Source organism: Saccostrea echinata, unplaced genomic scaffold, assembly GCF_033153115.1.
Source record: "Saccostrea echinata isolate AGI-Se365-2 ecotype Australia unplaced genomic scaffold, CSIRO_AGI_Sech_v1 ptg000029l, whole genome shotgun sequence".
Taxonomy (NCBI): Eukaryota; Metazoa; Mollusca; class Bivalvia; order Ostreida; family Ostreidae; genus Saccostrea; species Saccostrea echinata.
This window is the reverse complement of record NW_026889778.1, coordinates 41,651,538-41,676,598: the sequence shown is the minus strand read 5'-3', so window position 1 is coordinate 41,676,598 and position 25,061 is coordinate 41,651,538. Positions and strand designations below refer to the sequence as shown.

Below are 25,061 nucleotides of genomic sequence, written 5' to 3'. Positions count from 1 at the left end.
CTATTCTTGTAAAGAGTAAAGATAGGGGCTTGGTAGAGCATTTGCTAAATCTGGCAATGTATCTCTGTTTATAATGATTTATATGAAGTTTAGAAATGCAGTATAGGTAGGGTAGTTTGAAGTTACATTGGTTTATTGGAATGTTTAAACTATTAAACACTGAAATGTGATTTTGAAGAATTTCATCTTTAGAAAGTGAACTGACTGCGAGCACAAGTTAGAATTAAAACCAAGTTCTTTTAAAATACAGTTATAATAATAAGCCTTATAAACAAAATCGATATTGTAACAAGCCTTGTTGACTGGAAGCAGAGCAAATTGTTCATAGAGTCTTTCTAATTCTTCTATGACCTCCGGTCTAGTGAAAACAGAAGGATAGATGGTTCTTATATTGCCATTAAATTTCTTTTACTATTCTTTCTTTAACATATTTCTAAAACACTTAATCCATTCTAACAAAGAGGACAAATCTTCCTTTTCATATTTTCTTTATCAAATGTCAGGAACTGTGCAATTCCATTCATTTCTTTTTTCATAGACATACGAGGATTGTCCATAAAGTTCGTGGACAAGTTATATACTTTTCTTAATAATGACCGCAATGGCAAATGTGTATTTTAATAAAGACCATGGTTTAATAAAAATATATTAATTAAAACAATAGGCACTATTTTGCGAACGTTAAAGGTTTATGAATACTTTGTTTATACAGGCTGCACGACCCAGTCTGACGTAAAGCTTATTTCCTGATAACGGTATAAACGTGTATTTACTACTTATAGTATTTCATTTAAAAGATAACGTCACATCTGAAATTAATATGAAAACAATTTTTAACTAACTGTAAGCACTAATCTTTATTTCCTATGTATACTACTTTGATTGTGTTCAGTCTGATATTTTACAGTAATTAGGAGCAGACGAAAAGGCCAAACTATATTCCATTATATTCCATGTTCCATGTTCTATATTCCATGTTAAACGGATGATATATTATTTTGAAGGAAAGCTTCCATGTGGCAATGGACACATGGGGATAGTTTCTAATCCTGGTTATTTTATCAGTGCCAGCGAATAACAGAAGTATCGACCAAAAATATGAAAAGATTTGACATCATCGCATTTGGAAGGAAAGCTGGCAAATGACAAATAGTTCTAATAACCATGGTTATTTTATCAGTGCTGGCGAATATAAAGTTACAAACGACGCTTTCGAATTGTTTCTAAGAAGGAACACCGTAGCCCGAACATCCCTGTGGAGATTATATACAGACCAAAAGACTTCAAAATATTTAATTCTGTTCAGAAAATTGAAAATTTTTCGTTCACAGCTGCTTGATTTTTCTTCGTTGCAAAACAACATTTTTGGCTTTTCATGTTTCATTATTGCTTGTACTCGTATCTTAATGCTTACCATTGTTACATGTATTAAGTTGAACTACATTGGACCTGTAGTGCATTGATTTAAGTTTTTTTTTTCAGGCATAGTTGTAACCAAAAAAGAGTTAAGAATACATGTATATTGCTTTTACGTTCTCTGTTTTTTTCTTGGCATTAATGAACTGCAGATCATAAAATTAATAATTTAATCAAAATCATGAAGCATACATGTATTATTCAGTTTAATGTGTCTGTCAATCCAGTATTGGTCAGATCAATTTCAGCTGTTATGTTCAGATAACAGAAGATGCAATTTGGAAGCCAAGTCTCAAATATCAAAATTTATTCCAGATAGCTATCCATTTTCGGTACATTTACTTGAAATTTCCAACATATCAAGAAGTAGGTGACACAAAAACTATGAATACACAGACCTCGCCACAGTTGATTTTGTAAGCTTAAATCTCATTGGTCTATATTTGACACATTGTGTTGCTGGTCTACGTCTGGATTTTTCATTCACAAACTGCTGAAGAACTATATCTTTATAGGATTCCCAGTTAATACGAGTCATTAAATTTTGTTGTAATTCCTCATCTGTTGGATACGGGGAAACCTACATGTCAGAAAATAAATAGTTATTTACATATTCATATATTAATCATTTACATACATAAAGTATGATGCAGGAGGAGTTTGCAAAAAAATCAAATAAAATATACCTCACTGCGTAGCCTCTCTCTGGCATTGAAATCGAGCTTAGAAAGGAACAATGTACGACTGATTTGGACAACCTCAGCCCCGTTACTGATAACCACAAAGCTTGGCTGTGGCTGTTTGTCCCTTTCAAATGTCACATACTGGAGACCCTATTTAATGAACATTTTGCCATACTTTACATAATTATTAACATTTTATACTTGGGTAGAGAGTAAGGACAAAACATATACAAACTAGATGCCAATTTTTTTTTTTAACTTTGACAAGGATATGAAGAATTTTCCAGCCAACAACATGATGGAGTGCATGTAATATTCATATCAATTGTATTAACAGAATTAAGATTTTACACAATCTTACGAGCAAAGATTCAAGATAAAACATACAAATATTTGATCTTTTGTGAGAGTTTGCACATGGACCCACTCCGGCTCCTTGTCTGTCTCTGGTAATGGCACAAAGTGTTCCTGGAAGGGTACAATTTAGATGGATTTTCATGACTGTTTGTGATCCTTACGTAACACACATTTCAGAAGTTAAACTTTTTTAAGAAAGATAGTCACTCCAATTTGCAAATCTTTACATGTAATATACTGTCAATCTATAGTATGTTAAAGGTTCTGTATAAAAATATAGCATCATTTTGAAAAATTCACATGTGAAGAAAGTACATATTAATTTTATAATCTCTCATTTAAAAACTATAACACTATTCACATCATCAACACCCATCACCAAATTTGCATTGTGCTACAAGTATGAATAATAGTCAAAAAAGCTCACAAAACAGTAATCATTGTAGATCAAGACAATGTATTTTTTTTCTTTGTAATTACATATTTTGCATCTGATAGTTTATGATTAAATTCCATACAATTACATTGTTATTTAAAATCAAGAACAAAAATTACACTCATTTGGCCGATTTTAGATTAAGGATAGTTTTTGCAATTATCATATTTATTGTCATCATAATGGAAATTCAATCTGTCATTAAACTTGCTGCAGTTGAATAATGAGGTATGAAAAACAAAATCATACCCCCCCCCCCTTTCTTGCTGCTCATTTTACAAAGCTTGCAATGCACACACATAGCAGCAAGACTAAAAAGATAGAACACTAAAGCTTGATTACTTCTATCAATGGGTTAATTTTTACTCTGCGAATCCTCTCATCTTCTGGCTAATTTAAGGAAATCAAAAGTTCAAATTACTATACAATACTTTTCCTTTTGATAAGAAGAAAAAGAACCAAAAGTGACTGACAGAAACATTTATTTTGTAGGTGTGGTCTTACCGTTTTAGCACCTGTATCAAGATCTGTAAAAAGTGTCTTTAACCCTATTCTTTTCTTTCCATCCGGTGCAACTGCAAATGAAGGCATTCCATTACTGGATTGTGATCAAAGTGTTTCTCCTTAGTCCTAAGTCAATATCAATTTATTTTCTTACTTTATAATGCTATGAATGGTAATTGTATATAATTTCTGTACATGAAAAACTTACTTTCTCCCTCTGTGATACTAGAGAGGGCAGGAGATTCACATCCACCTTTGTTGGAGCTAGGGGTCTGACTCTGTGAAGAACATGATTCCAAATATGTTTTTTTTTATTTTACTTTATTTTTCATTGAAGTAATTCAAATTAACTTTTCTTTCTAATAAACAAAACATTAAAATACTGAATTTCCCATATGTATAACACAAATAGTAACCTTTTGACTTCTTGCTGCGGGACTATCACTGACTGCCGACCTTGGTGATTGGTCGGTTTCTCTTTCACTTCCGGGAGTGATAATCATTCTTCCTGTTGTATGTGGCCGTAAAACTGTATTTAGTCTGTCTGTCAGCGCCTGGGACTTTTTATACCTCGGAGTCCCTTGACTAGAATAAGGACCATCAAATTCATCCCCAGAGCCATCCTCCATTTGAAGTGGAGGCGGGAGATCGATGTCATGGTAACTTATATAACGATCAAAATCCTGGTGTTGACTAAGAAACGAAAAATACCCACTGGGATGAGCATCCAATCTGTACTCTCCTGAACGTTTATTCACTGTTGGTTTTACTTTGTCCAGTCTTTTTAAAACCCTTAAAGATCCCTGAAAACATGAGTAAATCGATATACAGCACTAACATGTAATATGCTTAAATTCAGGATTTTCATTCCAAATATTCAACACATCTTTTAGCCTATTTCTTACCTCTTTCACAATGTAAATCCAGTCGGATTTATTGCTATCTCTTGTTAGTATTACATTTCGTCTATAATGAATATGAAAAGTTCGTAGAGACTTCATAAAATATTAACGCCATGAATGAGACGTGATAAATTTGTAAATAACTGTTAGATATAATGAATTATTAATCAATACTTACTGAAAATAAGTCACAAAATATTTTCCTGGTTCTTCTTTTAAAGATTTAAGAGGCCAGTTTCTCAGGAAACTGAACTTCCTACAAAGGGCATTTGACAGAAGATGAATATTGAAATGAATTTCGATAATTTTAAACATGCAACACATGCAAAATGAGATAGAAAAATAACTTCAAGAGAGATTAATATCTTTATTTAAGAAGACAGTGATACATCTACATGTATGCTACATGTAAGAGTTATCTCTCTTGGCAGATGCCATTTTAGAATTATCTCTCTTGGCAGATGCCATTTTAGAGTTACATGTACCTTTCTTAGCAAATGTCATTTAAGATTTATTTCTCTTAGTAAAAGTCATCTCTCCCCTTGAAAAAATGGGAATTGTTTAAGACAGTACACAGGTAATTTGACAGCCAAACTCACCTGAGATAAGGGTCACTCTCGGGGTCAATTTGCACTCCACCCATAAAAATCTTCTTGTAATCCTAAACACATAATCATTGCATCTTGTAGGAATTTTTTTATAAGCTTCAATGTACATGAGTTTCAGTTTCTTATAAAGTTGACAAGAGTTAAAGACAAAAATAACTTGTCAAAATAATTCTGTTACCTCCGCTGGTATCCTCAAGACTTCTGTGTATTCATTTGTAATATTTGATCCTCCCCTTGGTTTGTTTTTGAAAACTCCTATTTCCTTAAGATACAAAAATATTGCTTCTATGTTGTGACAATTTTTACTTAACTTCTGATAATACTTATTATAGGAAAAATTTCCTTATACATATTACATTTTCTCTTTCAAAAAGAAACAAAATGGTTCGAATCGCATAGAAAATGCTTGGTGGACCGCTGGCCTCATAAATTGTTTTTACCGTCTTGTTTCAGTATTTAATACACAAACGCAGACAATAGAATTTTGCAAGTCTCATAATTTATTGCATGTAGATAAAGTAGCTATTGCAACTTTAACTAGGTCAGTGGTATATCTGCTAGTGCAAAAGTATGGTCCATGTATCGAGTAATTTTATAGCATTTTTTATAACATTTCGCAAATGTTTGAGTCTAATGGATATTCATTTCACGACAGACAAATATTTAAACCAATTATACGGAGGGAAAAGTTTGAAGGTCTACTTCTTTCAACAAACACTGCATTGTGTTGTATTGTGTTCAAACTTACAAAAAAATTTTACAGTGTTCATTTCGTGGTGCAAAACACAAATTTATCAACATTCTCAATAATTTGCTAATTCAAACATTAAGGTTGTAGTGTATGAGATAAGCCTCGCTCAAGTTCAGTGACTGACAACAATAAACTAAATTTTCCTCCACAAAGCGAATCTTTTCAATTCCGATCCGTTGATCTTGGCCCTTTTTATTTGACCTTGAATTAATGTGTTGTTATAGTATAATTGGATCACGAACAACAATATCCTAGTCTAAGAATAAAACTAATTCCAATCAAAAGTTCCAAAGTTTTGGCCTGGCCAAATTTGTGAAAGACAGCAAACAGGCATTAGAACAACATCACAGTCCTAAAACCAATATGTTTCCAGCTGGGGGAAGGAGAAAGAAGGAGATGGAAAAGGGAAAAGAGATTTTAAAAAATCTTAAGGTAAAGAAAGAGCAAAAGAGGTAGGAGAAGAAAAAACTACACTCCACCCCAGTTCACCATCATAAGTAAAATACTAAACATAAACTATCTGACAGTGCATCATCACTCCTGGCCTCTTTTAGCACTGACAAGCAATTTAAATGTAGAATCATTTTTTGTGCGAGCGCATGCGCACTGAGTGCTGAATTTCAAATATTACCTTAGTTTCATTAATAGGATGTGACATTGTACCAAACTATTTAATTGTACAGAATGGTGATTTTGTCAATTTCTGATTAAATATGAATTCATTAATTACATTATACAGAATGAGAACAACAGAAATAAAAAGTATTCAATGCAAGCTTTAAGGGAAAGTAACAGATACACTTACCCCAAAGGGTTGCCCTCGTTTTATTAATACGTCTATAGATGTTGCCGATAGTTTGTGATCATCCAGAATAGCAGTTACAACTACAATAAGTAACAATGTTATCTTATACAACATTATAAAATAAATTCAGCAAACACATATCAGTCTTTCACAGTACTTCAAGATTTTCTTTGGGAAGGTCAGGTACATATTTCATAAAAACATGCAATATCCTCCTTCCTTTTACAAACAACCTGAAATATCTTTATAAATTCTGAAGTCAAATACAAGTATGCATTTTCACTAACTTGAGCCATACAGAACAATATATGCGTTTTCTGGAGCTCCCCCTTCCTTCACAATGAAGCGTTTGGCATCGTAGCATTCCACAAATCCTACACGCGCCAAGGCCTCTTGGATCCTCAGGGGAAATTCCGCAATATATTTCACATTCCGGAGGGCATTGGTTGCCTGCATTATTAAAAAAAGGTTTTTTTTTCACAAAATTTTCTTTGTATGCAAGAATAACAAACTATTTTCCGGAAAGTGACAATTAATATTTGCAACATTCAATTACCCATCCCAGTATGTAAAAATGATTGACAAAGTTGCTTGTCTTATAGCTCATCATTTCAAATTTAAACAACCGTGGTATTTTATGACAACTCTTAAGAAATTCATTCCTGTTTAAAGATTTAGTTTACACCTCGGGGGCTTCCTTGAAATTGTATCTAGTTTTTTTTTTCTATTTGGAACAAAGAAGATTTCATTGAGGCAATTCGTGAGCTTGGTCGAGGTTTGCAGACTGAAACTAAAGAAGATGGGTGAACAAGGCGTGCAGAATGCCTATAGCTTCAGATATTAAAAAAATCAAATACAATTTGTGAATAAGTATTTAAAGTAAAGTTCTCATTATTGAAATTTATGAAATTAAGTTCAACAAAACTTTTCTGAGAAAAAAAGATCTCGGAAAGAATTATTCTTTTATTAAAAAATAAATTGATATTCGTGGGATTCGAACCCTAGCAATAAAAATCCGTATTATGTATTATATTGCTTTGAGACTAACACGCTAACCACTACGCTACACAGCTCATGATGAATAGTGGCATTTAAATCTTGTTTGTGATATGAACCTTGACTTAATGGACTTCAAGTATTTCTCGGAAAGATGCGAATGATTTGTCATAAAAGTGTACTTTTAAGGTATAGTGGGTCTTTGCTCCATGTTTTTGTAAAATAAAAAATGTATATTTTAATGCAAACTTTTAGGACTAATTTTCAAAAAAATGGAGCGAAGACCCACTCATATCGAAAAATTTTGTTAAAGTATGAGAAAATGGTCCTTTTTGTCCTCTTTAGTGTGTGTATGCTCTTTCAAAGGCAAATAATTTCAGTCTTTGTAAGATTTTTGTAAATTGGAGGGATTTTTCATAAAATATACTTTAATATTAGATGAAATATCAAAGAAAATTTTAATATAATCGAGATTTTATTTTTCACTTCATGTTTGTCGCTCTATAGGCACTTCGCCCGTCTTGTTCACCCATCTTCTTTTCGCAAAAATCTTCAGGTAAATAAAAAATATAAATGTAGAGTGTCTTTTCACTCTTAAGCAATTGAGAACTTTTAAAGAGATTGTTTCCTTTCAATTTAGTCGTCATAGAGCACGTTTTCATGTTTAACTTACATATCGTATGTCATCCCTGGTCCTCTGGTCCGGGGGTTTAGACAGAATCTGTAAACCTCGCTGGGACATTCGCATCTGGAAAAAAAATCAAACATGATATTTATTTTAAAATTTTTAAAAATTAAGATGACAATATAAATAGTAATCTTTGAAAGATTTGAGCTATTAAATATACTAATATACATATGTAAATGTAATTCACAGATATTTCTGCTATTTTACTATGTGCACATAATCACTGTATAAATTTAATACTTAGTCTGGCAATTACTAGTATTGAAAATCCTTATTTGCAATAAGAAAATGATGACAAAGTTCTTATTTATAACGTAATAATGCACCTGACGATTAGCTTTGAAATAGGACACGTCAATCCTATTGGCTCCATATGTATTTTTCTCGTTGACTGGGGAACTGCCGATTTCCTTTAACTGTGACTGATATACAGTGTCGTTGGCACTATTACAGTAACGAAATAAAAAGTGTACCGTTAAGGACAGAGGATACAAAAAAATGATGCCTGGTTTGGTTTATATTTATGGATCTATTTTGATTGTAAATGATACAAATAATAAATTTCGAAAATATTAATAAATTGTGTCTACCTTCCTGCAACCATCGCTATTAATATATACAACTTTTTGTCACTTTAAATCCCATTACAGTGAAACTTTCAATGAAAAATTAAAAACTACAGTGATAAACTTGCTTATTTTACTTATATAAACATGATTTAAGTTGTTATTTTCAATTTTTTTAAAATAAAAGTTTGTTTGTATCATTGTTTGTATCATCTGTCCTTGAATAATCAATAGTTGCATATATCTTGGATTCAAAAGAGAAAAATCCATCTGATAACTTCAATATCAAATTTGCTTCAAACATTTGCGAAGTGAATATAAGTAATGGCAAAGTTTCGATGAAATTTTAGTTACTTGTTACTTCAAACAAAATGATATCAGAGTGCTAAAACATTTACACAAACATAAATAAATGCACCATAATAAAGTGAACATATTACATTTGGTGGCTTGTTCTATTTAGCGCTTTTGCAAATTGTTGGAAAGCGGCTTCCGCTAAATCAAGTACATAGCTTATTGTCGTGTCAAATCACCTATTACACAAATAATAAAGATAAACATTCAGAAAAATCAAATATACTCTAACTTAGTAAAAAGAAATAAATTTCCGCAAAATATTGTACACGCTAAATATAATACATTTACAGTATTTTAAACATACTTCCGTTGCAATATAAGCCTCTGTAAAGCACAGATACGTCCCACTGCTCTACTGACAGTCTGTAATTTCCGCAACATTTTCTGCAAATAAATAAAGGCTTACAATTCGAAATTCAGATTAAACTGGCAAAGAAAAGCATGAATATGGAACCTTATTTTTGATCTTGTTTGTTTTAGCTCACCTGAACCAAATGCTCAAGAGAGCATTTCTGAGCAGAATTTGTCCGCTGTCAGTCATCGTCGTATTGTTGTCGTATTAAACTTTTAAAAATTTTGACTTCTCAAGAACCACTGAGGCCAATTGCAACCAGACTTGTCAAAAGGTATCTTTGGGTTAAGGGAATTCATTTTTTTTTTTTTTCAAATGCAGGGTCACATTTCTTTTCATGGTAAAAATAATGAATTAGTGAAAATTTGATGGCATCTTTCAAAAATCTTCTTCTCAAGTACCGCAAGACCAGAAAAAAAAATAAAATTTATGCAAAAGTTTCATTATATAGCAGGGCTCTAATTGGCGACTAATTTAGTCGCCATGGCGCCTAAAATTTTTGAATGGCGCTTAAAATTTTTCCATAAGTCGCCAAATTGGCGACCATTTTAAATTGACTTGGCGATCGTCGAATTAACAATTTTTCTGAAAAAGCGAAAAGAAATTTAAAAGAAGAGGAAATTATTTTTAGCAATGGACATGTCGTGTTTTCTTATGCATGCCATGGGTCCCTATCTTCTAGTAACTTTTAAAGTTGGCGCCTTAGAAAAATGGCCTGGCGACTAAAAATTTGCATTGGCGACTAATTTTTTTTGGCGCCAGTTGGCGCCTAAATTTTAGAGGCCACTTAGAGGCCTGCATAGTGTAGATTCAAATGTTCTAATCATGACCACCCGCGAAGGGTGGGGCAACTATGGGCGATCAAAGTTTTACACAGGAATATTTAGGAAATTATCTTTAAAATTTTCTTCTCAAATAGCAAAAAACCAGAAAAAAATAAAATTTAAGTGAAAGTTTCATTACATAGTGTAGATTCAAATTTATTCTAATCATGACCCCGGGAAAGGGTGTAGAAGCATTGGGCGATCAAAGTTTTACTTAGGAATATTTAGGAAAATATCTTTTGAAATTTTCTTCTCGAGAACAGCAAAGTCAGGATTAGTCATATATATGTATGTATATATATATATATATATATATATATATATATATATATATATATATATATATATATATATATGAAAGCATCTTCAGGTGGTGTTGATTCAAGTTTGTTCAAATCAGGACCCCCAGGGGTATGATGGGGCCACAATAAGCGATCAAAATTTTACATAAGAATAGAAAGGAACAAGATGTGTTTGTGAAACACTGATGCCCCCGTATGGCAGCTTATGGCGAAGGTTCCCAAATGCAAGTCAAAATCCAGGCCAAAAGATAAAAAATGTTGATACCCAAAGAAAGGTCTTGTCTCGAGGAATACACCTGTGAAATTTGAAAGACCTAGATACAACTGTTCAAAAGTTATGGCAAAGGTTAAAAATTTTTAAATAAAAGTCAAACGTCAAGGTCAAGGTGAAAGTGGTTGGTATCCAAAGGAAGATCTTGTCACAAGGATTACATATGTGAAGTATGAAAGCCCTAGCATCAACCATTCAAAAGTTATGGCCAAGGTTTAAGTTTTTCAAAAGTAGGTCAATCTCCTAGGTCAAGGTCAAAGTGGTTGGTATCCAAAGGAAGGTCTTGTCACAAGGATTACTTATGTGAAGTATGAAAGCCCTAGCATCGACCATTTAAAAGTTATGGCCAAGGTTAAAGTTTTTTTCAAAAGTAGGTCAAACTCCTAGTTCAAGGTCAAACGGTCAAAGTGGTTGGTATCCAAAGGAAGGTCTTGTCACAAGGATTACATATGTGAAGTATGAAAGCCCTAGCATCAACCATTCAAAAGTTATGTCCAAGGTTTAAGTTTTTCAAAAGTAGGTCAAACTCCTAGGTCAAGGTCAAAAGGTCAAAGTTGTTGGTATCCAAAGGAAAGCCTTGTCACAAGAAATACACATGTGAAGTTTGAAACCCCAAGCAACAACTGTTCAGAAGTTATGGCCAAGGTTAAAGTCTCATAAAATTTTGCAAAAGTGGGTCAAACTCCATGGTCAAGGTCAAATATGATGGTACCCAAAGAAAGGTCTTGTCACAAGAAATACACATGTGAAATATGAAAGTCATAGCTCCAACCAATCAAAAGTTATGGGCAAGGTTAAAGTTGACAACAGACAGACAGACAAACAGATAAACAGACAAACAGACAGACAGGACAAAAACAATATACCCCCGGGATCTTTCGATCCGGGGGCATAAAAATCTTTTAAAAATCTGAAGAACAGTAAACCCATGGTAAGTCATAATGATATGGAAGCATCCTCAGGCACTGTAGATTAAGGATTCCTCAAATCATGACCCCTTGGGGTACGTTGGGACCACGATGGGCACTCAAAGTTTAACGTAGGAATATTTAGAAAAAAATGTCCTCGAGAAGAGTAAAGCAATGGTTAGTCATATTTATATGGAAGCATCTTCAGGTAGTGCAAATTCACGTTCATTCGAATAATCCCCCGGGAGTAGGGTGCATGGAACCACAACATGTGATTTTTACACAGGAATATGTTTAAGGAAAGAATAGCAGCGCTATAGTGACTCAGGTATACATTGTGGCCCATGGGCCTCTTGTTTTTGTTCACTTTAATTTTTTTAGGGGTGGGGTGTTGTTTTTAGTAGATTTGTGCTATTGTAATTGGGGGGGGGGGGGGTAAGAGAGAGAGAGAGTTAAGTATCATCTTATTCAAATAGGTGATTTTAATAATTCAAATTCATTGATGATCGTTTTACATTATAGGGATGTAAGAAACCTTTTTCTCCTCTTCTTTCGCCTTTAGTGTGGCAGCTAAAAGTGTGCTCAAGCGGTGTTTCCCAAATGGTTCCTCAACTCTACGCGTTCCATCGCCATGAGCATAAAGCTGGTTGCCATGGACGGTCCCTCGGCGACCTTGACCTTTGATATCCATGGTCAGTCTAGCATCAACTTCGGATATTCTTCTACCTCTTAATCTTTCACTTTAATGAAAATTTAGAAATTTAACTGTGATAATGTTAGATTAAGATGCATTTATATTGAACTAGAAGGCATAACAAATATATGGAAAATATGCTGGGAATATAGGAGTTCGCCAGTGCTTGTGTGTATTATTTGTGCGTGAATTACTGATGAAGTTGCGGATAGCATAATATAGCAAATATTTAAACATGCAATTTGATTTTTTTTCCAGATCATCTGTTAGAAAAAAAATAAGTAGGAACCAGATGTAATTCCTGAATTCATCAGTATGTTCTATCTGGCTTTTTGTATGTCGTATTGCTGGATAGGAAATGGCTAAGAGAGATGGCGCTCTTTATTATTTCATACTACCTGGGGATAAAAGCTTTCTAATTTGGGTAACGAGTTTGGTTGAGAGTAATATCGATACCATGAAAAGGGCAACATTTGACCGTTTGATATCATCCGAAAACATAGGTAATCAAAGTCAAAGATTACATAGCTCACCTCGACGATTGATATGTACAAGTAAGGCAAAGTCTCACATCAAACAAATGTTCTAGTAGTGTGCATCCCTTGATTCAACATCTATACAAGTCCAGGTATAAGATCTATACATATTTGAAAATGTTCCTGACCCAAAACCTTTAACTGTTTAATCACACTCTGCAAATGTTGGTGAGATTCAGTTTCCAAAGCATAACTGGCTGTGTGCATACCTAGTAACATGCATCATTAATACAAGTTCAGTCACTACGATAGGGCTTATAGTTACAAAGTACTTGGGAATGGACCAGCTCTAAAACATTAACCTCTTCATTCAAAATGTAGGTCAGATCCAGCATCCGAAGCAAGTAATTTGGTTCAGCTAAAGCTTAAAAGTTACTTGGGAATGAACTCGCTTTCATAAATGAAGGTTAGATCCAGCATCCAAAACAGATCTGGTAGTGTGCATTCCTAGATGCATCCACTTTGCCAGTTTGGCACAGGTAGGGCTTACAGTGACTTGTAAATGAAACTGCTCTGAAAACTTTAACTTGTTCATCCATCCAAAAAATTTAAGTCAGATCCAGCATCCAAAGCAAATCTGGAAGTGAGCATCCCTTGACGCAACATCCATGCTACTTTGGTCCAGGTTGGGCTTCCAGGTATTTTGGAATGAAATTACTAAAAAAAAAACTTAACCTCTTCACTCATCCCAAAAATATAGGTAAGATTCAATTCCAAAACTGGTAGTATAAAGATTGCATTAAGTATATTTTAGGGTGATCATGATATATAAACGTAAATCAATCTATGTTGTCTATTATGGCCAAAACCAGGCGCAAGACATGTGGAAAAAAAGATAAGAAATGTAGAGGACGTTTCCGAAATATTCGTTTTTGTCGGTTTTTCAAACAGGAAATAATTTTTTTAAAACAGAAAATGTTTTACGAAACGTCCTACTGTTTTGGGAAGTCGAACAACTAAGCGGAAACCCGCAGTTTAAGGTCATACAAGTACTTAGTACACATATACAACAGGCCATGGGTTTCCGCCGATCTGCATGTAATGCCAGAAAATCTGCAAGCGAAATATCGTATAAAAGCAGGTTTTTCTCCATAGTGCATGAGTTACCTGAGTAACTGGGCCGTGTCTCTGTTTGAAAAAAATAATTACAAGTTGAACAATACATTTATGTATTCTTTCACGTAAATATGATTTGAATGCTGTTATAGAACTGTCTTTGAATCCCATTGAAAGAGTCACTGTAGTACATTTCAAATCTGAAGTTGGTAAAAAATTTAATTTTAATACCTTAGAGACTTTACATGTACATTCAAATACTAGTAGATACAACAATACTTGGACTCCGTTTACTTTCAGTTTTCAATACGTTCTGAATTTAAGGTCAAATGTCCCTCTGATAAGAGAGATAACTTCAGAAAAATATAATTCAAAAATATCCGAAAATTCATGCCTTCAGGTGACACTTATTTAGCCAGGTATTTGCTCAGTTATGATATTCACAACTGTTGACAGAATGGACTCAAACATTAAATTGTATTTCCTTTTTGCAAATATTTTGTCGATTACTTATATGTATACTTTTTGACTAAAACAATTGGATCATTTTTTTTTTTTTACCTATTTACAAATTAAAATATTTCCATCTTTTTACACAAAATTTAATAACTAGCATATTTTACCATGTATCATTTAGTATTTTTATCATTATCGTATATTTTTCTCTATAAAAAGAAAAAAAAATTAAGAGAGATAACTCTTGCTCATGGACGCACATTTTCGTTTACAAGCAAAGACAACAATGTGATATTCTGACTCAAAAAGCCATTATGTTTTCTAATATTAATTTACTATGTAGATTATATTTATATCTATATCTATATCTCATATTTGTGATTTTTTCTATAATGATACATTTCTGTTCTTTCTATTCATTATGTCAAATTTTCTTCATATCATGGTTAGATATAAAATTAATTTCTGAAAAAGTAAGCTTCTCTTCATGCTCCAAACTTTTTTTTCCATTTGAATCGCAATACTTTTGTTGCTGGTGAAAATCAAATTGGGATTTTTTAATTCTTATTTATTTATTTATTTTCATTTTCTATTTTTTAAAAAAAATTTAAAACAGAGGGTCATTAGACCTTAATAACCTTTCCAGCCATTAGTAAGCAAAACCTTCTAGAAAATTTGGCTACGGTCATTACTAGCATCCAGCAACTGTAAGTGAATCTGTTTCTTTCATTTCAGAATTCTTACCTAAATGCTGCTACTTTGGCAACATTCTTGAACTTGCTGATATGGCTTCTTTGACCGATTAATCCAGATTGTTGGAGACTCTGTGCTTCCAGCACATCCCCCTCGGAGAACCTCTTGGGACCGGAAGTGGCCTGGAATCTTGCACGGTTGGCTGAAGAAGACAATATTCCATACTTATTATAGAACACAGCCGTGACATTGCCATGTTTCTGAAGTGAGACCACTGCCATAATAGATTTAGTTCGTAAACTTTTGCCGCAAGACACCACATCTAGGAGGTAGATCTTTTCATCGCTGTATCGCCTGTCTTTTAGCATTCTGTTCAATTGGCGATCGTGTTCGATAAGCGAACTTTGATGAGTTGTTGGAACGTGATGGCTTTGAGGAGTTTCTTTTAGAACATCACTCGGTCTGCGTTTGGTATGGTATATTTCACTATGCCGGCGACCATCGGACTTCTTGTTTAGCGGATCCGCGTTGGATAAGAATTCGCTATGTCTCCGATTTGAGGTCTGCGCTCCATGTTTTGTTCCTGAAGTTGATGTGTTCGAAAAAACCATACGGGTTTTATTCTGTAGCAAATCAAACGTTACTTTACTCACACGACGATTCTCATCAGAATTCATATTGCTCTGAATCTCTTAACAAAATTTAACAAACTCAGAATCCAAAATATGACACACTTTATCACAATGAGTGTCAGTATGTAACTGGTTCTTTAAAATGAAATTTTATATATAATCCCAGGATGTATAATTTAAAACGCAACTTTTCAACACTTCAACCTAATTGAAATCCAATTATAAAGTAACCTCAACCACTTCAAATGTTTACTTTATGACAGCATCGTGCGTCCATCAAGATTTATAGTCTCTTCGGCTCTCGTAAATATGCATGTACATGTACTTATATACCCGTCAAACTCCCGAGCAAACTATGACGAGAGAACATAACAAATCAGAAAATACGAACTTGGCAATATAGATTCTATTCTAGATCCAGAGAGGGATACAAATCAATTCTGTACAAACGTAATAAGCTCATTAATCTGTCAAAATAATATTTTTGTTATGTGTATTAAAGTAAAAGTTGCTGTTTTTTAAAAAGATTCTTTTTCCATTTAGATCAATAAGCTGATATTTTTGATACCCCACTAAGACCTTTATAATTTCAGTTAATTTAAGTCCTGTCTGACAAGGTTTGTTGAAGTAAAATAAAATCAGACAATTGAATTACAAGATTTTAAATGCGTTCAATGTCAAGCTATTTGCATCATTTATTATAAACTTTTGAATTGACGCATTTAAAAAAAAAGAACTTTTACCTCATCGATCACAAAAAAAAAAATTACCAACTGAATCGTAAAAGTAAAATTATAAACCTATAAAAATAAACATTAAAAACGCACTTTAGCAGTGAAACAAGAAATCACTGATGACAATGCATTTATGTTGGAATATGTCATACACAGCATCCCAAATAACTCTCTCTCTCAAAATTTCTATGCTTTTACTTATAAATTTCATGCCTTTTCTGGTTAAGGCCAAAGTTAGTAAACAAGTACCTGTCGTCGCTATAAACTTTAACATCAAGCACTATAAACTCAGTACGTCTTAAGTTTGTGTCATTTTAAATATTTACTCAAACGATTTCTTCGGGGCAGTCAACAGCGATAGACATTTCTTGTTGAACTCTTATTTTGATTACTTTACAAGAGTATACATCTCGACAAAATTTCTTCTCAACGGGCTATATTAAAATTTGCTCCTGTGTTATGTTTAGCAATTAAAAAAATATATAAACATATTAAAAAAAAATGACGTTGTTATACTTTAATTTTGTATCGATAAATTAATTTATTTAGTCACGCAATATTTATGGCAACTTGAATAGAAAAATTATATAGAATTTAATCTCAAGAAATTTGAGTTTAAATATACAATCTGAATTATTTAATATTATTGGAGACTTATTCAAATGTCATTTGGTCATATTCATATTGAATTGTAATAATTAGTGCTTGTTGAAGGTCGATCGTTCTGAACGAATCCTTTTCTAGAGATTCTGTCTTCATGCACATGCATAAAACGTCAGTTTCTTATAATAAATCAATTATTCAAACTACATTTGAAACATCTTAAAAACACGCATATTTTTTTTTAATAAAGCACTCTTCATAAATTGCAAGAAATAGAAATACATGCGCATTTAATATACATGTATATCCATTTATTTATGAACATTTTTATCATTAGCGTTTTCCGTGATTTCTCTCATTTTTATCATTATCTAAACATCATCAATTCCATCAATTCACACTTTTAAAAAATTATCAACTCCAGTAACCCGGGCCTTTAAAAAAAAAAAATAAACCAAGGGGATGTGAAAAGTTAAGAGGGAATTCATTTTTTCCTTTCAATTTAAGTCTAAAAGATGAATTTATCCGAAACTTAAAATGAGAAGCAAAAAAAAAAATAAATAAAAAAATAAAAAAAAAAAAATAGTTACATTGCCTCAGCGGAAGCACTTTCCATTTCCTCCATTTGTTCAGAAATCCGTCATTTGAAATATTAGTCATCTCTAGATTTCTCGGTCTTTCTGCCTTTCAGGGACTACAGTGTCCATTATAACTGAGGAACATTGTTAGACACAGCTTAGCTATAAAACTCGCCCAAAAATGTTCAAGAGGACTTCAAATTTCTTTCATAGTATCAATTGCTCTTCGACTAATTATAAAAATTATTAGAAGTAGGAAAAAAATCAATGGCTTATTCGTAAAAAGACTTTTTAAAGCACAATAAATATTGACAAAAGATTTTAATACTTTGTCTAAAGAAAGCAATTGATAATGGTAGTGAATTCCTGTTCGTTTTTCTTTCCTTTTCATTCTTTGTGCCTTTATTAGAACTTGTTGGAAATTTAAACCTCAGAATAGAAAAAATCTGCTAATACACTGTAATTAGTGCGAAGCAAGGATCAGTCAGTTATGTTGTCAAACTTTAAATCGTCTTCATATATCTACAAAGGTCAAAGTTCGGATTTTCACGTCAGATTTAACAAAGAAAAGACAGAATAATTAAATTTAATTCTCTTTACAAGACAAATTAGGGATATTTTCTACTTTTATCAAGTATAGATCGTTCTAATTCTAAGGTTAAATACAAGTAGATGACATCAAACATCTTATATTTGGAAGTTTTTATCTTGACGTTTGAATTGAAATGTCAAAATGGGTAGAAAAAAATCTAAAAGTTGACGTTCTGTGGTGGTATTTAGTGCTGTCAACTCATTAAAAATGAAAAAGCACAAGAATATATGCCTATTTATCTAGCTTTTATTTGCATGTTGGTTTGTAAAACATGTTTTAACATATCATATTTTTATGTAAATACATGTACTAAACTTTAAGAGAACTATTTTTGCGAATGGAGAAATAACACGTACACTGCATGTGGATACTTACACTTTACTTTGAAGGGAGGGGGGGGGGGTGAATCGTTAACTGCTCACGTCGTTTTGCTTGATATATTTATTTATAGGGATTTCTACTTATATTTTTTGTGTTATGTACAATTAACATAAGTAGCTCATTGAAATAATTGATAATTATTGTGATCCTTATTTTTTAATGATTTATTATTCAAAATTAAACTGAGACCCATATATTATGTAAAAATGTTTGCCAAGTTTTCCATGAAGGAAAAAGGGGGTAAAATTTTTTTAATACTTCTGCCTAATCCTCTCTGTAAAAAAAAAAGAGAACTGCTAATATTATTTCAGTCCATATGAGACTCAAAATTTAAAAAAAAAATAAATATAAATTGGAATTACTAAATTTTTCAGAGATTAAACATGAAAGTAAACTCACTCCAAAACATTTAAGTAATCGAATAGAGGGAATATTTGAAAATTTATAAATTTGAATCTGAACCCCACTCGACGCAAAAACATAAATCAGAATTCGGTTCCATTAGCCACATGCTCATATTGGTTTTCGTGTTTTGTTTCGAAGCTAAAACTTTTTTATCCATTTACACAAAACTTCACAGCATTAATTCCTTGTCAGATATATCCCCCGTATCGGGGAAGCTCTTGATGGGAGGGGATCAGATATTTTAGCCTGCTCCCCTTCTATCGATAACAGGAATCAATGTCTTGTCTTTACGTGGATTAAAGGCTTTTTAACGAGATGACAGCTTCAACAGAGATTTGTCAAAAGAACAAATTCACTATTTAACTATATGCACAGCGGGAAATATGTGGAAGCTTTTCCTTCCCTTGCAGATTTCATAAATCAATATTTGAAGAATCAATGAATATTTTTTTTTTAATTTTAAAATTTGGAATATACGAGGTCTTGCTGTTATAATTTAAAAACAAATATTCTGTATATTTTTTAACATTTTTTGTAAAAAAAAAAAAAAATAAATAAAAATCTTTATCCTCAGATATCTTTACCTTCAAATTCCTCTAACGTACTACATGGGCTAGATCCTCTTGAATGCACATGCTCATAGAAATGATGCTTGAATTGTACCCTTTTCCCACTACCCATGCTTTTCCGTTTGTAAGTCACAGTTTTGTCTGTTATTCGAGTTCCGCTGTGAGTGTCCGGCCTTGGGGCTGGGGTCCTGCGAGGGAGGGACGAGCTGCCCTCCCGTCGAACTTTATCAGAAGATGGTCTTAGTAGGGACACATATGCGGGAACGTTGGTATTACTATGGACGCGAATTCGTTCATTTCGACTGTCTTTTCCTAATGGGGTCTTGACTGAGGAACGTCTTTTGCCAGAGTGACATGAAACATCCGTCAGTTTGGGAAAAATATCGTTATATTTTACTTCCGTCACTGAAGTCATTTCAATACGAATACTTCGCTGTTTTCCAAAAAAATTATATTTCTGGCAATATTCACGTAAAATTCCACGTTAAATAAAAGTTTACTTATCCCATAATTTGCGAGTTAAGATGGGATTTGGAATAAGTGCTTCTTCAAGAGCAGCGTTACCGGCTAGGTATCAAACACTATCTCTGTACGTGTGGTCGTTAGGTAATTCTATTCAAACACAAATTGACTACTTGTACAAGATTTGATTTCGAGTGAAACAATGTAACAACAATCCGGCCCACTTTTTAAAATTCTTTCTACTGTCTTAGCGAACAATGTTTTATGAATATATCACCTGAAATCTAAAATATTATTCTACCAGTTTAAGCTCATTCACGCTTTATTTCTCCTTTTCAAGAGTTGAAGATCGCTATCAAAATAATTACAATAATGAATAGACTATCTGTTTTGTTCAATTAGAAATCGGATTTGATTATATAGTTTAAATTTCATTTTATTTAAATGATATATATTTTCATTCAGAATATATAGTAAATATTTACGCTCAATTATATTGGATTGGACAACAGGATAAGCTCAACTGAGTCCTCTCTCACCGCATCAGATGCCGAAAGGGTGACGACCCTCACAGAGAACGACGCGAATTTTGTTGGCTAAACCTTTCTTATTTTTCTTACTATATATTTAAGAATTCAAAGTGTTAATAATAACCAAACATTCAACATATCAAACAGAAGGACCCTTCACTAACCTAAAAATACTATAACCGTAGTTGATTATTATGGTTTTTTAATTTATCTATTTATTTATTTATTTATTTATTTTATTAGGGTTGAGGAATATATAGTTCAGCAGCAGTCCTAAGAGGACTATTTACCCATATCAAATAAACACCACACCAGATTCAGACTGAAAATCCAGGAATCTTAAACCGAATTTATAGTTTATGCGCTCAGAGGATCGAATTCGAGGTGTCTTTAATATATGATATAAAATTATAACTGCATTATATTTTTATATACATGTACATCTTTTGCATACATACAGTGTAGCACAGAACAGTAAGTATGTAATATACCAAATACCCCCCCCCCCCTTTAAAAAAATCAAGATTGGCGTTCCATCAATTTCAACACCGTGCCCCCCCCCCATTTTCTCAACAATTTGCCCCCCCCCCCTTTTTTTTTTTTTTAACAGAAAACGCTTTGATTTGGTTTGATTCCTTAGTCTGAATTCTTTCAAAACGATTACATGAAAACCATTTGATAATCCCGTCTTACCTTCTCTATGATTATTTTCTACACTTGAAAAGTAAATAAATGCACGTCTTTCTCCATCACTCATTGCGAGAATGACTGACCAAGATTAGACATATGAATAATAGATGGATATTAACACGTAGTATGACTCTCAAAGGAACAAGAGTTCTGTTTTTTTTTCTTCATCAATAAATCAACACAACGCAGCAGGACGATAAATTCGATTATTATTATAAAGCAATATATATATGTTTAGTTGAAAAAAAGAGATATATTCTTAATAATTCAAAAATCTGAAATGAAAAAAGAGATATATTCTTAATAATTCAAAAATCTGGAATACTTTAATCTTTATTTAAGAAGATCTGAAATACTTACATATCTAGCACTAAGGGCTCTTCCGTTCTCAATTCACCACTAACGACTTATTCAAATGCTTGATCAGTATACACTTAATTACAGATTCGGTTCTTCTTCCAATATTGACCTTTCTTCTTCAGAAAATTCGAAATCAGGAGAGACGACTTATTTGATTTTACGTGGTTGAACTACAGTAATATTCACCATTATATTTGATTTGTAATTTGTAGTATTTTAAATTTCATAAAATGTATAGCAAAATTTTTCTTTATCATGAAACTTATCAGGTATTTTATGACCAATTCGAATCAATGCCTCCCCGCCCCACCCCCCGCATGGCCCCTTTCTTCTCACCAACCATCTACACAAACAACGGGTGATCTTTCAACACTATGTTGGTATAACTGAATATTTGTGTTTACTGAATGTAAACTTGAGCAGAATTAATTCATTTGAACAAGCCCCTCGTTTTTCACTTTTAATCAACATTCTAAAGAAATTTAATCTTATAATGTCAACAAAAAAGCAATAATATATCAGGGATGGCTTTCCTTCACGTGCGATTATTTACCTTTCTGTCTCTTAACAACCTAGATTGTCTATAGAAGATTAAATCTAGTTACATAACAACCATACAAAAATTCTGTTACGCAATATCACCGACACGTGTAGATGCTATCCATCTTCAACTACCACATTCCCCATACCCACGAAGTGAAGTGTTCATCATTTCCCTGAGGTTTTACTCAGGTTATTCCCCGAAGCTCTCAAATTTCTGTTTTCTCGAGGCTTTATCAATGCTCTTTTTAAGGAAGCTCTATAATCAATGCACACTAAAGAGATCAAATCCACTTGGCCAATTTTAACCTAACTTGGTACAAAGCATCCTTGGGTAAAGGGGAGTTTAAATTTTTAAAATGAAGGGCCAAGCCCCCTTCAAAGGGGAGATAATCAAGAAAAGATAAAAATTGGGTTGGGTCATTAAAAATCTTCTTCTCAAGAACCACTGGTCCAGAAAAGTTGAAACTTATGTGGAAGCATTCTGGGTAGTGTAAATTCTAAATTGTTCAAATCATGACCCCCGGGGGTAGGGCGGGGCCACAATAGGGAATCCAAGTCTTACATAGAAATGTGTAGAAAAAATCTTTAAAAATCTTCTCAAGAACCACAGGGCCAGAAAAGCTGAAACTATGTGGAAGCATTCCGGGGGTAGTGTATATTCTAATTGTTAAATCATGACCGCTGGGTGTAGGGCGGTGCCACAATTAGTACTACAAAGGGGGGGGGGGTCAGGTGAAAAACAGCAAGGCCAAAGTTACTCAGGTGAGCGCTGTGGCCCATAGGTCTCTTTTTTTTTTTTTACTCTCTACAGAGTTATGTATCTTGATGCTTTCTAAAGTTTTCCTAAACTGTAGGAGGGGTGGCATTTTGGAAGAACTTCTGAATCACAATTCTTCCATTACTAGCAATGGCAACAAAGGAGATGGGTGAACAAGGCGAGCAGAATGCCTATATCTTCAGATATATAAATATATTCAATTTGTGAATTTAGTATCTAGAGTGAAGTTCTTATTATTGAAATATATGAAATTATGATGAACAAAATTTTCCTGAGGGAAAATTTTCTCGACAAAATTTTTTTTATTAATGATTGATTGATTGTTTGTATGTTGTTTAACGTCCCATTCGAGAATTTTTCACTCATAAAGAGACGTCACCATATACTGGTGAAGGGCTTCAAATTTTGACCTTTACTCGGCACTCAGGGCCATTGAGCAGTGAGGGTTCTATATCATGCCAACGCCTACCGTGACACAGGGCCTCGGTTTTTAAGGTCTCATCCGAAAGACCCGCATCTTTCACTTCAAAGCGCCGAGGGCTTGGTGAAGGAACAGTTGCTACCTATTTTTTTATCGACTTAGGTCAGTCGCGGCCATTATTCGAACACACGACCTTCCGATCACGGAGCGAGCGCTCTACCGACTAAGCTACCGTGACGGTATATTCTGTTATTAAAAACAAGAGGCCCATGGGCCACATCGCTCACCTGAGTAACTTTGGCCTTGCTGTTCTTTACCAGATTTCCCCCCTTGTAATACCTATTGTGGCCCCACCCTACCCCCGGGGTCATGATTTGAACAATTTACATTCTACACTACCCCAGGTTGCTTCCACATAAGTTTCAGCTTTTCTGGTCCAGTGGTTCTTGAGGAGGAGATTTTTTTTTAAAAATTTCCTATATATTTCAATGTAAAACTTGAATTCCCTATTGTGGCCTCGCCCTACCCACGGGGGTCATGATTTGAACAATTTAGAATCTACACTACCCAGGATGCTTCCACATAAATTTCAGCTTTTCTGGTCCAGTGGTTCTTGAGGAGGAGATTTTTTTAAAAATTTCCTATATATTTCAATGTAAAACCTGGATTCCCTATTGTGGCTCCGCCCTACCCCCGGGGGTCATGATTTGAACAATTTAGAATCTACACTACTTGAGAATGCTTCCACATAAGTTTCAGTTTTTCTGGCCCAGTTGTTCTTGAGAAGATTTTTAAAGATTTTTCTTACAAATTTCAATGTAAAACTTGGATTCCCTATTGTGGCAATTTAAACTCCCCTTTGCCCAATGATACTTTGTACCAAGCTTGGATAAAATTGGCCCAGTGGTTCTTGAGAAGAAGTTGAAAATGTGAAAAATTTACAGACGGACGACGAACAGCGGGTGATCAGAAAAGCTCAACTGAGCTTTCAGCTCAGGTGAGCTAAAAATTATGTGGTATTCGTGAGTGTGTGTGTATGCTATTTCATAGGCAAATAATTTCAATCTTTGTGAGATTTTTGCAAATTGTGGAGATTTTACGTTATACTTTAATGTTAGATGAAATATCAAAGAAAACTTTGTTATAATTGAGATTTAATTTTTTCACTTTCATGTTTGTCGCACTATAGGCATTTTGCTCGCCTTGTTCGCCCATCTTCTTTAAAAACATGTACAGAATTAAGAGCCTTGAAAAATTTTACTTGGGTTTTTCACTTTTTATAGTTTTATAGAAATTGAAGTAATAACTGTAGGAGTAGTAGGATTTTTAAAGAATTTTACACATTCTACCATTTTAAATAACCATTGAAAGATTGTTCTTCAAGATGTAAAATTGAAGCACGCGACTGTAAACCTTGAATTAGTATATATGAGTGCACCAATTATTACATGTATTTACGTTTTGTAAGAATTTCACGCACTATTTTATTTCCAGTCATCAGAATCAATTATACACTAATTTTAAAACAAGAGGCTCAAGGGCCTTAACGGTCACCTGAGTATAATACAACCCTGTAAATGATCCACAGAAATATACATGATGAATTATAATAAAACAAAATA

General features: G+C 33.3%; 1 protein-coding gene across 1 annotated transcript; it reads right to left on the bottom strand.

Annotated features, from left to right (window-relative positions):
* Positions 1-1,572: 1,572 nt before the first annotated feature.
* On the bottom strand, positions 1,573-15,838 carry LOC133194836 (uncharacterized). The gene is made up of 18 exons (XM_061330741.1): positions 15,213-15,838; positions 12,262-12,466; positions 9,374-9,453; positions 8,473-8,590; positions 8,132-8,206; positions 6,750-6,912; positions 6,463-6,542; positions 5,085-5,168; positions 4,898-4,959; positions 4,477-4,554; positions 4,302-4,362; positions 3,813-4,199; positions 3,605-3,674; positions 3,397-3,467; positions 3,235-3,282; positions 2,487-2,567; positions 2,103-2,249; positions 1,573-1,996 (listed from the first exon to the last, which is right to left on the bottom strand). Exons 1-18 carry the CDS (start codon positions 15,836-15,838, stop codon positions 1,799-1,801), a joined length of 2,634 nt encoding a protein of 877 aa, XP_061186725.1. The 3' UTR covers positions 1,573-1,798.
* Positions 15,839-25,061: the final 9,223 nt, after the last annotated feature.

Coding starts and splice junctions, on each gene's coding strand:
- LOC133194836 (XM_061330741.1), bottom strand. CDS start 15,838: ATGAATTCTGATGAGAATCGTCGTGTGAGTAAAGTAACGTTTGATTTG. Junction 2,568..3,234: donor AAATTAACCCATTGATAGAA/GTAATCAAGCTT, acceptor GTACCCTTCCAG/GAACACTTTGTGCCATTACC. Junction 1,997..2,102: donor GAGAGAGGCTACGCAGTGAG/GTATATTTTATT, acceptor TCTGACATGTAG/GTTTCCCCGTATCCAACAGA.